This window comes from Thamnophis elegans, chromosome 3 (assembly GCF_009769535.1).
Source record: "Thamnophis elegans isolate rThaEle1 chromosome 3, rThaEle1.pri, whole genome shotgun sequence".
NCBI classification, from domain to species: domain Eukaryota; kingdom Metazoa; phylum Chordata; class Lepidosauria; order Squamata; family Colubridae; genus Thamnophis; species Thamnophis elegans.
Window position 1 is genome coordinate 38,089,023 of NC_045543.1, and position 17,509 is coordinate 38,106,531.

The 17,509-nt window shown below is 43.6% G+C and overlaps 1 protein-coding gene across 6 annotated transcripts in view; it reads right to left on the bottom strand.

The window, feature by feature from the left end:
* The window catches only part of GSK3B (glycogen synthase kinase 3 beta), a 131,886-nt gene that overhangs the window by 63,039 nt on the left and 51,338 nt on the right, over positions 1 to 17,509 (bottom strand). For 3 of the 6 annotated variants that reach the window (XM_032214092.1, XM_032214094.1, XM_032214098.1), the window contains exons 3-5: positions 4,147 to 4,185; positions 3,874 to 3,957; positions 3,018 to 3,128 (exon numbers count right to left, since the gene is read on the bottom strand). In XM_032214092.1, the coding sequence (XP_032069983.1) occupies positions 3,018 to 3,128; positions 3,874 to 3,957; positions 4,147 to 4,185 (234 nt within the window). The remainder of the gene's footprint in view (positions 1 to 3,017; positions 3,129 to 3,873; positions 3,958 to 4,146; positions 4,186 to 17,509) is intronic. The other 3 variants (XM_032214093.1, XM_032214095.1, XM_032214099.1) reach the window with 1 other exon arrangement.

Consider the following 17,509-nt stretch of genomic DNA (forward strand, 5'->3'; position numbering starts at 1 on the left):
AAAGGTTCACCATCACTGATATAAGGTTTCCTGCTGGAGCAGGGGATTGGACTAGATGATCTCCAAGATCCCTTCCAGCCATGAATTGCTGTGCTGTTTCAAAGCATCCTCTGAAACTGTATCTATTGCCAGGGTTTGTGGTCCTTCCTTCCTCTCCTTTTTCTCTCCCTCCTTCCATATCTCAGTCACTTTCTCTTCCCTCTTTCTTTCTCTTCCCTTCTTTCTCTCTTTCTTTCTCCCTTCCCACCTTTACTTTCTTTCTTGTCTCCTCTCTGTGTCTGTCTCTGTCTCTCTCTCCTCTCTGCCCCTTCCCTTTGGATGAAGCTGGTGTACTCCCCCGCCCGCTCTTTCTTTACGGTTCATTATCAGGGACACACGATCAGGTACAGGGGAGCTTCCACCCCCACCCCTTCCTTCTCCTAACAAGCGTTTGGCTTTCCTAAAGCCATTTGGCAGCAGCACATCCCCCAAACCCCAACATTGATAGCCAGAAGGCACCGATTGCACCGTGGCTTCTGGCTGCCAGCATTGGCAGCTAGCCGATTGATTGGCGGCTAATTGTCCCGGGTGGCAGAAAGCCCAGGATAAACCCTGCTTTGGCGAATGGGCCATGCCAAAGTGCATGGGACAGAGGGGCCGTGGCCCATTGGCCAGAGCAAATGGGTGGGGCATGTCAGCCAAGGAGAAAAGCTAGAAGTGAATCCCGTAGGAGGAACCCTGGTGGAGAAGAAGGAATGGCTATGGGTAGGAGCCGAAAAGTCCCATTCCAATTCTTTCAATTTGGGAGAAGACAAAAGGTGCACATCACCAGGTCTGGACTGCATTAGAATGTGGTAAAATTGTGAGATCCAACTTTGCAATTGTCTCTTGGATGGCTGGAGGTATAAAGCATTGCCTTGTGTCTCCAAGCTTGCTCAATTGTTTTAAAGTTGTAACTGTTACAATGTTGTACTTCTTGTTGATAGCTAATTCAAGGAAACCCATATGAATACTTTCATCTGCATTCCCCACTCCAAACATAACCATGAATTTTCCTGCTGAAGCCTAAGTTTTGTTTTATTTTACCCCCTGCAGGTAAAGCTTTGTGATATTCCATGCACTGATGCTTCCTTTCTGGATCATAATGATGAGTCCATATTACATGTATTGTCATAATGCTATGAAGAAATTACTCACTTTCATTGTCTTGGTGTGACAAAAATTGATATGTTTCAGTTCTTGAAACTTTCATCTTCGCCATCAGCATTCTAAGACACTATCTATTACAAACTTCACACACATTGACAAGCTTGATAATTTAGCTCTAAATGATCTGCTGTCTTTAATCAGTTATTCAACCTTTCTCATGTAAAACTCAAGTAGTTATTATCACAGACTTGATTACACTTGATTATAGAAACAGATCATTTGCCATCTTTCCATTTTTTGACCTAATACATACATATACAATACATACAATAGCAGAGTTGGAAGGGACCCTGGAGGTCTTCTAGTCCAACCCCGTCTAGGCAGGAAACCCTATACCGTTCCAGACAAATGGCTATCCAACATCTTCTTAAAGACTTCCAGTGTTGGGGCATTCACAACTTCTGAAGGCAAGCTGTTCCACTGATTAATTGTTCTAACTGTCAGAAAATTTCTCCTTAGTTCTAAGTTGCTTCTCTCCTTGATTAGTTTCCACCCATTGCTTCTTGTTCTACCCTCAGGTTCCTTGGAGAATAGTTTGATTCCCTCTTCTTTGTGGCAGCCCCTGAGATATTGGAACACTGCTATCATATCTCCCCTAGTCCTTCTTTTCATTAAACTAGACATACTCAGTTCCTGCAACCTTTCTTCATATGTTTTAGTCTCCAGTCCCCTAATCATCTTTGTTGCTCTTCTCTGCACTCTTTCTAGAGTCTCCACATCTTTTCTACATCGTGGAATATTTAAATGGTTGTCCACTAGGACTCCAAGATCCCTTTCCCAGTTACTACTGTTGAGCAAGGTACCACCTATACGGTACCTGTGCATTTCATTTTTCTTGCTTAAATGTAGAACCTTACTCTTTTCACCATTGAATTTCATTTTATTAGATAGTGTCCAATGTTCAAGTTTGTCAAGATCCTTCTGTATCTTGAGCCTATCTTCTGGAATGTGGCTATTCTTACCATCTTGGTGTCATCTGCAAATTTGATGAGTTTCCCATTTATTCCCTCATCCAAATCATTGATGAAGATGTTGTTGAAGAGTACTGGGCCTAAAACAGAGCCTTGGGGTACTCCACTGCATACTTCCCTAATGTCACAGTATTCACAACCAGTGTCCTAAACTGCATCTGGCAATGAATTTCAATTTTGCTGGCAATCAAAAATTTACTCACATCACATTGTTTAAAACTTAATGACAGGTTTCAACTTTACAAACAATAGCCATACAATTTTTATTCAAAGAAATTTCCATCAAATGAAAGAACAGATGTTAATACTGCCATCTGTTGGTGATTTTTAGTACCAAGCCATTAAGTTTAGCAACCATTTCCACAACAAAATTGAAGTAGAGGAGTGTTAAATGGAAAGGAAACATTTACTGTTTCCCTCCAGAAACAGAACAGGAAGAGATAATGGCTGTCCATCAAAAGTAGTCTGCTCTATGGAGTACACTTCGAAAATAGAGGCCCAAGTTCCACAAATCTTCCAGGAGGTAAAAAGTCAATCAACCACAGTCAGATCAATTCCAACAAAACAAATTGCAAAATGGAAAAAAGAAAACAAAAGAAAGGGAAACAACAAGCAATTCAAATAAAATGTGATAGTATATGGCTTTGAATACCCATTATGGAGGTGGAGTATATTCTGCTATCAAATAGGGACTAAGGAGAAATAATAGGAGCTACAACTTTAGAGCATATTGACTCCAAAGAAAAAGGGATGGCTTTCCTACTAAATAAATTTCAGTTCCAAAACTTTCGGAGTGGTACAAATACAGACAAAAAACATAACCAAGAATTATTGAGTTTCTCAATTCTTTTCACTTACCTTCACAAATATCATAGGGAGCGTCTGTTTGGCTCGACTATAATGCCTTGCCACTCTGTATACTGTCTCAGGAACATAGTCCAACACCAAATTAAGATATACCTCATCTTTCTGGAACGGAAGAAAAGCAAAAAAACAAGAAAAGCTGTAATAAGATATCCATATCATAATACTCATAACTATTATAGCATAGTATGGTTTTTCAAGCACATATGCAAATTTTTATAAACTTTTTGTTAAAATTTGTTATCTGACAAATGTCATTTCTGCAAAGGCTACCACTTATGCAAATAAGGTTATATAAGGAATGCAATAAAATTAAATCCTATTTCAACACCAACTTATCATATGAAGTTTATTTGAAACAGAAGTATAGAAATATGAATATTATGAAATAAATTCATCTACTACATTAAGGGAAAAGAATAAGAAAAAAGAAGGATGGTGACAAAAGAGCTCAAGGGGAACTAGATAGTGAAATATATTATAAGTGTGCTATTAAAAAATCCTAACATTTTAAACATTCAAAATGTAACTAAAAACAGATTCTATCCCCTGAAGTTACACAAGAATGAGAACTATATTTGTTGCTGTTCAACTATATATTTGTTCCATCAAAATGAGCCAGACTGCAAATACCGCTTCAAATATTCTGCCTTTTATTTTTTATAAATTCCTTTAAAATACATGCTGCTTTGTATGCATTATGTTTATGCATTCAGCCATCCCTTACTTTTGTTGTCAGAAAATGAATTTTCAAAATGATAAGGAGATGATTCACACTAAAGCTTTGTCTGTTGCTTGTATTTGTCCTACACATCTGTTGACATTCTAAAATATATTTTTTCCAACTTACCTTCTCTCCACTGGAGTAAAAGAAATAACGTAATCTGACAATGTTACAATGATCAAGCTTTCTCATGATTTGAAGCTCTCGATTCTAAAAAAAGAAACAATATTATTTAAAAAGTCATTTTCTAAAATCTCATCACTTCATATGATTTGATATACATACTGTATGGATTTTTTTAGTGCACTTAGACAGTATGTTCAGTATTTAAAATCATTTAAAGTATATAATATGTTAACAGAATAGATTCAAATAAAATTAAAGCTCCATACAAATTACCTGAAAAATTGGAAGGTTCATGCTAGTATTTCCCAATTCCTAGGAAAATATATGTTACAGTATATTAGATGCCTGCAAAGAATATTTACAGAATTGAAGAGTTGAAAAGACCCATTAAGTTTGTTAAATCTAACTTGCATTCAATGCAGGAATCTAAATTAAAACATCCATCTAGCATGATTGTCTAGCTATCTCATGAATCAATAAATAGAACTCTTATCATTTTGGGCAATTGCTTCTACATTAAGTTTCTTCCAACGTTCAGTTGGAATCCTCTTTTTACACCCTGAGATTATACAACACAGGACTTTACTTTCTTCTCTATCGTATTTTTATCTTTTGGGTACCCCCTTCAATATTTACTTATCAGTGATATCTAAAATCTTCTTCATAAGAATTTCTAATTTTCTAATTATCATTAAAACTTCTCATCTCTGAGCCTGCCCCAAGTTCTCTAAATTCTTCTTAGAGTAGGGTATAGAACTGAGAACTATTTTTGAATGGGAATCTCACTAAAGTAGAATAAGATAGAATGATTGTTTCCCATGATTTTCATTGCTATTTGAGACTATAAATATGTAAACTGCAAAAAAGAAAAAATATGCCATAGTGATTAATACAGTATTTGGATTAAATCCAAAAAAGCCCAGACCCTCCTGAAAAGAAAATACAAATACTACCATGATAAAATATCTAATTTTTAATTGACAGTAATCAAATATTACAATGCAATCCTACTGCCCTTTACAGAAATTAACAAATTACTGTATATACTCGAGTATAAGCCTAGTTTTTCAGCCCACTTTTTGGGCTGAAAAAAGCCGCCTCGGCTTATACTCGAGTCAGTGAAAAATTTGCCCGAAATGGAGGAGAAAAAGGGGCGGGGCCATGCCGCTGGGTGACACTCGTGAATGGCCCAGTGCCCCTGTGAGTTTCCCCTCCCTCTGTGTCAGTTTGCCGCGCAGCGCGCACCGCACCATCCCCCCTCCTCACGTTCTAATGTAATGCAGGGCTGTCTTACGATTCCCCTTCCTCCCCCTCCTGCCGCTCTGCAACGATGTCCCACCTCCTCCTTGTTATGGCAAGCAGCCACATAGCGATGTCCCACCTCCTCTGGTACAGTGATCCAATGATAGGAATCACTGTGCCGTGTGTCATAGGAGGCGGGACATCGCTCCCGCGGCTGCACGGGACATCATCATCACAGCGGGACATCAGCATCATGAGGTGAGTGAAGTATTTCATTGAATACACCGCTAGTTTACTGTTTTTCTTTGAAATAAATATTCAAAAACATTATTGGTATCTATTTTTATTTTTGAAATTTACCGGTAGCTGCTGCATTTCCCACCCTAGGCTTATACTCGAGTCAATAACTTTTCCAGTTTTTTGTGGTAAAATTAGGTGCCTCGGCTTATATTCGGGTCGGCCTATACTCGAGTATATACGGTAACTGTTACTATAAATATTATACAAACCAATAGAAAGGTTTGTATAGAAGAATCACAACTGCAAAAGAAATTACATTTTGTAAGTTTGCCTGTAACTGATCATACCAAAGTCAATACAAATATATCTTCAGTGAGGAGTGGAGCTGCCTCAGTGAGTTCCTGTATTTGTCTTTGTAAATTATTCCTCATTATTTTAAGTTGCCCCAATTTCTAGGATTGTTTGAGATTGCTTAGCATTTTTTCTTTCTTTTCTTTTAACTCTTTAGAGCTTAAAAGTTCAAGCACTCAAGTTTTAATCATTCAATCATGATATGCTATATTTCTCTGCAAGAATCAGTCGCAAATACAGGTAATCCTCAACTTACAACAATTGAGCACAAAATTTATGTTGTTTAATGAGACATTTGTTAAATGAGTTTTACGACATTTCTTGCCACAGTTAAGTGAATCACTGCAGTTGTTTAGTAACATGGTTCTTAAGTGAATCTTGCCTCCCCGTTGACTTTGCTTGTCAGAAGGTCGTAAAAGCTGTCACATGACTTTGCAACCATCATAAATATGAACCAGTTGCAAAACCTCTAAATTTTAATCTTGTGACCAAGGAGATGCTGCAGTGGTCATAAGTGTGAAAAACAGTCATAAGTCCCTTTTTTCAGTGCCTTGTAACTTTTAATGGTCACTAAATGAACTATTGTAGTACCTGTAGTATATACAAATAGCTGAGGGCTACCTGTATATACTTTGGAAAACTAGTTTTTTTCTGCTGGCTTGTAAAAATCCTGTTTCTGGAAGCATAAGTTAAATGCAACTGCTCAGTAGGGGATACTTTATTCAGAAGCAAGGCAGGACGGAAGTAGCAAGAGGCTGCCTCTCTTCATGTAACTTTCAGGTGTAAAGAAATGCCAGAGGCCCTGTGTGGGTGGTTGGGAGCCAAAGCAGACAAACAGCTTATATGAGATCAACTTTTTACAATGACAGAATCTGTAGATGTGTTGAATCGGTCATCATTTGTTTCTGACACCCAGGAGGACAGAGTATTCCCTATATGCTTTACTTCCTGTCTGCTTCCCACCTACTGGCTTGCCTTCTGCCTGTCTGTCGTTTTTATTGAACGTTGCTTCTACTGTTACCTTCTGCCAAGAGCTGCTTTCTTTTGAACTAACAAATCCTTGTTTATCTAGGGCTCCAATTGTTCAAACTTTTCCAGCAAGATCTATCCCGCTTTTATTACTTTGTAAGTAATTCAAAGTGGTGAATATACCTAACATTCTTTTCTCCTATTTTTGCTAATCTCTTGGGAGCTGAGGGTGATTGACTGGCCCAAAATCACCCAATCAGCTTTCATGCCTAAGGCAGAACTATAGCAGAACTCAGAGTAACCTGGTTTCCAGACCAGCATCTTAACTACTACACTAAACTGACTCTCTTCTGAAATGATTTTGAAGAGCCCTACCAACACAATATTTACATGAGTCGTAATACAGTATGCAAAATGCAAAATGAGGAAATGCTAATGTATTTATAAGTATTGGTTAGTTTCTGACTGATTATATATGCATAGAAAAATAGCTTCCATAAATTAAACATTGCCAAAATCCCATGACTTAGCTAACTCTTGCAAGCTCTATTTTCATATGAGAATTCATGTGATTGGGGCTATTTTAAGAAAAATCCATAACTTAAAGCAACAGACCCTTCCAGGTAATTGTTTTCTGAAGAGTGGTAGAAGCAAAAGAGATCAACTTAAACATGATAGTAGATAACCGGTAAGACGTGAGTAGGGGACAGTAATCATCAAATGATGAAGCTGTGTGTTCTATCAATATCAAGTGCTCATCTAGGACTTCAAGAAAATAGTTCCACTGATTAATTGTTTTGAACTTCTTGTTCTGTCCTCAGGTGCTTTGAAGAATAGCTTGACTCTCTCTTCTTTGTGGCAGCCCCTGAGATATTGAAACACTGCTATCATGTCTCCTCTAGTCCTTCTTTTCATTAAACTAGACATACCCCATCCCAGCAACCGTTCTTTATATGTTTTAGCCTCCACTTCCTTAAACAGCTTTGTTGCTCTTCTCTGCACTCTTTCTAAAAGAATCTCACATCTTTTTTACATCGTGACGACCAAAACTGAATGCAGTATTCCCAGTGTGGCCTTACCAAGGCATTATAAAGTGGTATTAACACTTCACGTGATCTTGATTCTATCCCTCTATGCAGCCTAGAACTGTGTTGGCTATTTGGCAGCTGCTGCATACTGCTGGATCATATTTAAATGGTTGTCCACTAGGACTCCAGGATTCCTCTCACAGTTACTACTATTGAGCAAGGTACCACATGTACTGTATCTGTGCTCACAATGAACAATGAATTCTTGGTAAAATTCATTTTAAATTAGGATTACTAATAAAACTGTTCAACAATGGCTAAGAATGCCTTGGAAAATGGTAGGCTCTCCTTTCTTGAAATGTTTAAATAGAAGATGGATGGCCATCTCTTGGGGATTTTGCAGTAGTAGATTATTGACTGGGGAAATATTTGGATATCACAATTCAGTGTAATAACACTTAAAAAAGAACTGCAGTAGGAAAAAAGTACTTCTACTTCTCTGGCTATAGATTTGAAATATGTTTCTTCATAATACATATGAACAAATACGTTTTCTATTATGAACGTTCATCGCTTGCAGCAAATACTACTTGCTTGGCACATGCATTTTTTGCCCCCAAAGAAAACTGTGAGTAGCAGCAGTTTGCATGTTTTTGTATTTCATTAGCATAGTAATGTTTTCAAGAAAATAACTCAGCAAATAGTACAACCATAAGCCTCAATCAAAAAAAAACATGAGTAATAACCAGGTGTAGAGCTTGCAAAAGAAGAAAACACTAAATACTAAGAGAGGGACAACAAAGACGACTCATGAACTAAATTTCACTCTAACTTCTCCGTATGTATTCCATAGTATTCCATAGACTGCCAGTTTCAGTCTGAATGCATGGTTTTAAAAATGGCAGCTTCTTTCACCCACTTCCAAATGCAGCCAGATGGCCACTATATGTGACACTATATGGTCCTACGGTTTGATGCAGCAGGGCTTTTATACTTTCAGTATGCTCCTCTCTCAGCCTTCGGGCAAAGGAGCAGAAAATAGGCTTAGTGTTTGCAAATACTAGAGAAATTCTTCTAAAATCCAAGTAAATCATTATTTTAAGGACAGTAAAATGATTACTAGAACTTTGGAATCATTTGTTCAAAAATTGTCTTGTTTTAAACTTCGATTTAGCTTTGATTTTATGACAAACTCTCAAAGGATAAAGATTTTGTTTTGGGTTATGAAGATTGAAATTGTCAGTTTCAGATTTTGAAAGCTTGCACTCCCTTAGAGGAAATGAGCATACTATCTTTATGATGAGAAGCTTTACTCATTCCTTCTTTCTATTTTTCTAAGTTACACAGGGCATGGATAAGGTGGCAAGCCTTCTCATAAATAGCCTTTCCTTTATGGGACTCTTGCCTGAGAAGTACGGCCCACTCTCACCTTCCAATTTTTTTTAAACAACTTAAAATGGTTTATTTCATTGTGCTTTTGCCCCAAGTTTAATCAGGGTTCAATTTTTTTTCAATAAGAATTTTAAAGTATTAGTTGTTTATAGTGTTGCTGTTTTATTGCTGATTGCACAGGATCTACGGGGGAGTGGTCTCAAAATAAAAATAAAACAAAATAAGCTGTTTTTGTCAAATTATGAAGGAAAAGGCAAATTATCAAGAACATTGGAAAACACACATGAAACAGCTGCAACTTAATTGTTTGAAGTTTGGAGAAAACTGGAACAATTGGGGAGGTCACTGAAAATAAATTCATCTCTTTGAAAACTTTCTGGCAACAACTGACATCTGGAGGTTAAAAGAAATAATACATTTTCTGTAGTTTGGATTTTTTTTATGAGATTAGAAATTTGATCTTTAAGTAAGGACATCTGGTGGTCAGAAGCTATAATACACAGAAAGCCTCAAATGGAAAACCTGAGAAAAGTTATAGGCAGAAACACACACCCTCATGTTACATACATATTTGAATAAAGACATACATGTAAATTATTTTTACTTTGGTAAAACTCTACTTCAAGCTCTGTGTCCAGTTCTGCACTCCAACTTTAAGAACAATAAACAAATTCAAACAAGTTCCGAGAAGGGCAAGGGGAATCAGCCTGGCTAGCTCCAACCCTGACAAGCGCACAAAAGGCCGCAAGCGTGCAGGGACCAACAGTATCCTGCAGCAGCTATAGTCCGCTGGTCGTTTGGTCAGCACACTGGGGCTACTCGGCTTCCCGGTCAAAGCAGCAGACGGAGGCAGAAGTGTGTGTGGGGGCGACAGGAAACCTGAGAGTTGGTGGACGGGAGTGGGCAGCCAGCCGTGAGAGGCTGGTCTTTGCATGGCAGCAACTGTAGCACCTGCCACACCTGGCCACTCACTCCAGCCCAACAACTCCCGGCTTTCTGTGGCCCACATGGTGCTTCCAGATCTATCTCCTCCCCCCCCCCCCTGCACCTCTGCCTCCATCTGCTGCCATTGCAACATGAAGATGAGCCTCCCGCGGCTGCCTGGCACTCCAGCGTACCAACTCTCAGCTTTACTACAGTGCACTTCATTGCGTGCCGCCCTCTGCCTGGACTGATAATCAACTCACTTGTGCTGTGCATGCTGCAAATGCTACATGCCACCATCGGCCCTGTGTGCTCGCTGCCTCCTCTGCTGGCCATGCCCACCCCCTTCAATAGGGTTTAATTTTGGGTAGAGCTTATATTAGAGTTCATGCACGCATTATATTATGGGTGCAAGGTTAGCCATCACTGACCTATAATATAAGGAATGCTCTGATGAAGATACAAGTCTGTTGGCTAGGGACATGAATGCAATGCTTCTAACTGAGAACCCAAATAATATCAGCAAATGAGATAGATTACATGATGCCACGAGGACTAGCAACCTGAAAATTACTATATCAAAACCAAAGTAGTTGGGCTTGAGAGGTAAAATGGAACAAAAAATTAGTCATAAACATATGTTGTCTTCAGTAAGGCATTTGATAAAGTAGACAATAATACTGGATATAAAGTAGAAAAATGTGGGTTAGACAGCATCACCACCAGATGGATTCGTAACTGCCTGACCAACCGCACTCAATGTGTAGTCCTCAATGGAACTGCATCTACGATGGAGACATATGCAGTGGAGTACCCCAAGGCTCTGTTTTAGGCCCAGGACTCTTCAACATCTTCATCAATGACTTGGACGAGGGGATAGATGGGGAACTCATCAAATTTGCAGATGACATCAAGCTGGCAAGAATAGCCAACACTCCAGAAGATAGGCTTAAGATACAGAAGGATCTTGACAAATTTGAACATTGGGCACTATCTAACAAAATGAAATTCAATGGTGAAAAAAGCAAGGTTCTACATTTAGGCAAGAAAAACAAAATGCACAGGTACAGTATAAGTGGTACCTTGCTCAATAGTAGAAACTATGACAGGGATCAACCTTTGTCTTACCTGAACGGTTGTTCTATGTGCTTGTGGAAGAGTCCAAGCATGGGTTATCTTCTGTCTATTTGGTCAGAGACTGAGAAGTAAAAGCTTTGGCCACGTTGCCTCAGATGAATCGACCACCTCCGGACGTTGGACCAGAAGACCACAGGGTGGGGTTGGATTGTCCCATAGCGCACATAGAATGACCGTTCAGGTAAGACAACAGCGCTGCTTGGAAAGTCCAAGCATGGGACATACACAATCAAAATTTCTCAAGGGAGGGAAACTGGCTGGTCTAGGGTCACCACATTAGTGTGAACCCTTTGAAGCACACGTCTCCAGCTGAGGCAAACATATCCAGCTTGTAATTTCTGATGAAGGAGAAGCCCAGGTTGCCTCCCTGCAAATCTCCTCGATTGACGCTTGCATAGTCCAAGTGGCTGTAGTGGCCATGCTTCTGGTTGAGTGAGCAGTAATGCGTCCTGACATGAGCCTGACCTGATGTCCGTAGGCCAATTCAATGCAGGCTCGTAACCAGCGACCTATGGTGGATGATGTTACCTTCTTCCCCATGGATGTTGGCTGAAAGGAAATGAATACAGATTCCGTCCATCTGAAGGAGGCGGTTCTCCTGATGTATCTACGGAGCGCTCGTCTCACATCCAAGATATGCCATCACCGTTCCCAAGGATAACTAGGTCTCAGGCAAAAATCAGCAAGATGACCTCCTGGGCAAGATGACCTCCTGGGCTCTGTGGAACCAGGAGTTGACTTTGGACATGAAGGCTGGATCCAACTGCAAGATGACTCTTTTGGTGGAAAATACAAAGGTCCTCCCTCACAGAGAGGGCCACCAGTTCAGAAATCCTCCTTGCAGAGGTGATAACCATGAGGAAGGCAACTTTGAAGGTTAGTAGCCGGAGACTGGTGGACTTCAATGACTCAAAAAGAGGAGAAGTGAGGGCCTGTAGAACCAGTGAAAGGTCCCAAGTGGGATATCTCTGTATCGTAGGAGGCTTCAGATTAGTTATTCCCCTCAGAAAACTGCAAACCATCGGATGGTGGGCAAGGGACTGTAATTTGTCAAATTTCAAAATTGTGGACAAAGAGGCCACTTGCCTGCGGAGAGTGTTGGGCGATAGTTCCATCGAGACCCTCCTGAAGGAAGTCCAAAATTTGCAGGACTGATGCTGAGGATGGGTCTGGGACTTGTCTGAAGATGACCTAGGCTGCCTGGAGGAAGGTTCAGCCAAGCTGCTGCTTGCAGGAAAGGAACAGTCTGCCATTTTGAAAACGATCCGACCGTTAGCGCTCCTGAATTTTCCCACTCTAGTAGCAATTCAAAATTGGGGCATATCCCAAGCCTGGGAAGATCCCCTTCAATGCAATGCTGGCTAGTAAATCCTAAATTAATTTTGCCTGTACCTCATGAAACAAGGGGACCGCAGAAACTCACTGCAAATGCCAGCAACAGAAAAATGGTGCAAAACCGACAACACGGCTTGCAAGCACCACAGGAAATCTGCAACCTGGAGTAGGATCTGAAGCCTCGGTCTTGCATGCTGAAGGCGACAATCCTAGGAAGCATAGAGATGCCTACAACTGAAGGGGCAGGCTGCGGGCGCTTGAAAACCCAGAGTGGAGTTAAGCTTGAAATAAGCTGCCACTCCCTCAGTGTGTGAAAGACCATTGGCTTACCTGAATGGTCGTTCTCAGGGCACTGCAAGGAGAGTCCAAGTGTGGGTTAACACAGCTATCTGCCCTTGGACTAACGTTTTTCTTGACCACGCCTCCCTTTGCCTCCCTATGTTCAGTTTAAAAAGGAAAGGACAGTCGTATGGTAAGATCCACAGTCACTACACAGTCATATATTTTGAAGAGAAAACCCCCTGGGTGGGTTTGGATTCTCCTTGCAGCGCCCTAAGAACGACCGTTCAAGTAAGCCAACGGTCTTTCTCCAGTGCGCTGCTTGGAGAGTCAAAGCGTGGGACATGCCCAAGATATTGAGTCCCAGAGTGGGTAAGAACTGGAGCCTCCGGCGTTTCAGCGACTCTTTGCAAAATTTTTCTTCCGAAGGAGATTTCGGCTGAAGCAAAGGTGTCTATTTTATAAAGGCGGTGGGGAAAGCCCACGTGGCCACCCTGCAAATGTCCAGAATAGATGCCTGGGTCGCCCAGGCTGCGGAAGCTGCTGCGTTCCTAGTAGTGTGTGCGGGGACCCTGCACGGAGCCGTCTTGCCCTGATGTTCATATGCCAGCTTAATGCAAGCGCGCAGTCAATGACCTACGGTATGAAACGAGACCTTGCGGCCGAGAGACCCGAGAAGGAATGAGATGAAGAACGCCTCGGAACGACGGAAGTCCTTAGTCCTCTTTACATAAATGCGGACGGCACGCAGCACATCCAACTTGTGCCATTCACATTCTCTAGGGTGAGAAGGGTTAGGACAAAAGTTAGGCAATATAATCTCTTGAGATCTATGGAACAGAGAATTAATTTTAGGGGTAAATGAAGGATTGAGTCTCAATATAACCCTGTCAGTGTGGATCACGCACAAGTCCTCCCTGACTGAGAGAGCCGCCAGCTCGGATACCCTGCGTGCGGAAGTGATAGCCACCAGAAAGGCAGTCTTGATGGTCAGGTGGCGTAGACTAGACGTATGCAGAGGCTCAAACGGGGGACCCGTCAGAGCCCTTAAGACAAGTGGGAGGTCCCAGGACGGGTATCGGTGGACCGTTGGTGGGCTGATGTTTGCTGCACCCTTCAGAAAGCTCTTAATCTGAGGGTGCTGGCTCAGAGAATGAGACGAACCCCTGGCCAGGATGGTCGATAGCGCTGCAACCTGATGCTTGAGAGTACTGGGTGCCAGTCCCTTATCCAGACCCTCCTGCAGGAAGTCCAGGGTCTGAGGAACTGATGCAGAAAATTCAACAATGTCTCTAGTCTTGCACCACGATGAAAAGGCAGCCCAGGTCGCATCGTATATTCTGGTAATGGAGGGTCTCCTGGACGCTTGTATTGTTCGTATGACCTTGTCAGAGATGTTCTGTTTCCTCAGGAGGTCCCCCTCAAGTGCCAAACGGCTAGTTGTAGCCACTGGGGGTCCGGGTGACTGATGGCCCCCTGGCTGAGGGAGACTTGGTCCTGAGGAATTCGCCACGGTCTCTGAACGGAGAGACTGACAAGGTCTGCGTACCAGGACCTCCTGGGCCAGAACGGTGCCACCAGAAGAACTTCTGCCCATTCGGTCAGTAGTTTGGCTATTACCTGAGGAATGAGGGGCAGAGGAGGGAATGCGTATAAAAGTTCCCGGGGCCACTCGCACCTCAGTGCATTCGTCCCTTCCGCCAATGGTGATTGGTAACGGCTGAAGAATCGTGGCAGTTGTGCGTTGGAATGTGTGGCAAAGAGGTCTACTTGCGGTTTGCCGAATTTCCTCACGATCTGTTGGAACAGGTCCGGGTGTAGACGCCACTCCGAGTGATCGATGCGCTGTCGGCTCAGCCAGTCTGCCTCCCGGTTGCTGGTTCCGGAGATGTGATCTGTTCTGAGAGAAACCAGATGTCGCTCCACCCACCTGCCCAGAGCCTCTGCCTTGAGCATGAGCCCCCTTGAATGGGTACCGCCCTGCCTGTTTATGTGGGCTTTTGTTGCCACATTGTCTGTCATTAACAGTACATGTCTTCCCTTTATCAAGCATGCAAAGCGGCGTAGCGCGAGTCAGGTCACCCTCAGCTCTAGCCAGTTGATACTGTGGGCAGCCTCCCTCTAATACCACTGGCCCTGGGCAAGTTGACCCTGACAGTGGGTGCCCCACCCCAGAAGGCTGGCGTCTGTGGTCACAACGACCCTTTCTGGTTCTTTGAACAGACAGCCTTTCACGACTGCCTTGGACCTCCACCAGGCCAGGGATCAGGTCACCTTCCACAGGAGGCGCACGGCCCTGTGGGAGTTGCTGGTTTTTGCCCTCTGCATTGGAAGGAGAAACCATTGCAGTTCCCTGGCATGCAGCCGAGCCCAGGGAACCACCTTCAGAGATCATGATCCCCAGGAGCTGGGACAGCTGGATGATCGGCACCAACCTGGATTGACGGCAGTGTTTCACCCTGCTCCTCAGATTGTTCAGACGGTATGGGGACAGGAACACCTGACAGGAGATGGAATCGATGACGGCACCCAGGTGTGCTCGTGGTTGGCCAGAACTGGCTCTTCTCCATGTTGACGGAGAAACCATGTTGCTGTAACGTCTGAATGGTCAGCATGACATCGCGTCAAGCCTGCTTTGGTGTGACAGAATGAATGATTATATCGTCCAAATAACATTCCAGACGGACGGGATGGTTGCAGAGGTGAGCCGCTACCACCACCAGGATCTTAGTAAATGCTCTGGGCGCTGACGAGAGCCCGAAGGGGAGCGCCTTGTACTGGTAGTGCTTCCCCTCGAAACAGAACCTCAGGAACCTTCTGTGGGCAGCATGGATGGGGACATGCAGGTAGGCCTCTTTCAGATCTATCGATGTCAATAGATCCCCTTTCCTCACGCAATCCAGGATGGAGTGCAGGGATTGCATCTTGAACCTCTTGTAAGCCAGATGCTGATTCAGGCTTTTCAGGTCCAAGATGGCCCTCCACCCCCCTGAGCTCTTCGGGACCAGGAACAGGATGGAATAGAAGCCCCGCCCCTCCTGGTCCCTCGGAACTGGTTCTATGGCCTCTATCTGGAGAAGATGGAGTATCTCCGCTTGCATGAGCTCCCTCTTTATTGGGTTCTGGAAGGATTGCTTACGAAAGGAACCAGAGCCTTTACGTTCGTTTATTTTTAAGGTGGCCAGGAGGACCTTCCGTTTGTCTTTAGTTTCGATGACAAACTTATCCAGGGCCTCCCTGAACAGGTGCCCCCCTTGAAGGGAGCAGATGCCAACTTCCATTTGGCTTTCATCTCAGCCTGCCAGTTGCAGAGCCACAGGAGGCGGCGAAAAGTGATATTGGAAACTAGAGCCCTGGAGGCAAACTTCACTGCATTCAGCGAAGCATCAGCTGAGTATTCAATAGCTGTACTAATTTTTGTAAGCTCATGGCGCCACCTAGACTTTCTGGGGGGACGCTTGGATCTGAGTTCTCTCAGCCAGAAAAAGGATGCCCTGGTGAAAAATGAGGTAGAGGTGGACGCCTTAATGGCCCAGGCGGACGCCATGTGAGTTTTATGGCACGCCTTCTCTGACCTTTTATCCTCGGCTTTTACACCTTCCTGAAGGTCAGCTGGTAAGTTAGAATTGGATGTTAATGACACTACTGGGGAATCCACTTCCGGAAATTTCAAAATGTCCTCCATTTTTCCTTCCACAGAATAAAGGGCTCTATCCTCCCCCGCCCCACTAGGGTTGGTCAGGGTGCCGGGCTGGACCCATTGATGCTGGACCACATCCATAAAGAGGTCAGGTACAGGAATAAGTTCCTGGGTAGGAACCGTTTCCTTGAACAGTCCATGCTTATGGTCTTTGGATGAAGCAGAGACCTGAGCAGAATCAGATTTGGGGGTAGAGCCTAGCTCAGTCGCCGTCATGGCCTTGTGCAGTATAGACTTAAACAAGGATGGCTTAAAAAGGCCAGTGAAGGCCAGCTTGTCCAGAGGGAGGTCTTCATCCTCTGAAAGCATGAAGCCCTCAGCACCTTCTTCCTCCGAGCTAGAGGGTTCAGAGTCTGATGACGTGGGAGGAGAGGCTGGAGGCCTTAGTGTGATGTTTGGTCTTGAGAGCCCTTGATTTTCGGGAGTCTCTCTATTTGATGCCCGCTGCAATACCCTGGGAGATGGCCAGAGATCACCTCCCTCATTTCAGCTGACAGTGCTGGGCTCTTGCCCTCCCTCAGGCGATGTTTGCTGGTGTGCCCATGGCGCCTAGCCCTGCCTGAGCTGGAATCCCCTTCCTCGGGCAAGATGCTCTGGAAGGAGTCCCGTTCCTACCTGATAGAGGAGCTGGGCGAATCAGGATAGCCCCAGGAGGCCTCTGGTGAGGGATCCCTGGACCCATAAGCCTCCACAGAGGGAGAACTACTGCCCCTTGGAGATTGATCCCCTTGATCTGAGGGGGAATGATCCCTGAGGTGGTGAGGGGCTATAGGCTCCGCCGCCTTATGGGGACGAAATGCCTCTCTGGTCTCCTCTGGAGGCCCTGAAGTCCCTGGGGATGACTTGCTACTGGTGCCCCTGTTCCCTTTTCCCTTTTTGGCCAAGGGATCCATTCTGCTTCATTTGCTGGAAGTCCCTGCCTGCTCCTCCTGCGCCTCCCTGCATTCCTCAGCCATGCTGCAGTAGGTCACGAGTTAAGGCCTGGGGAAGGCGATTACGTAATGGAAGGGCACCAACGCTGGCCAGCCGGCTCAAGCAC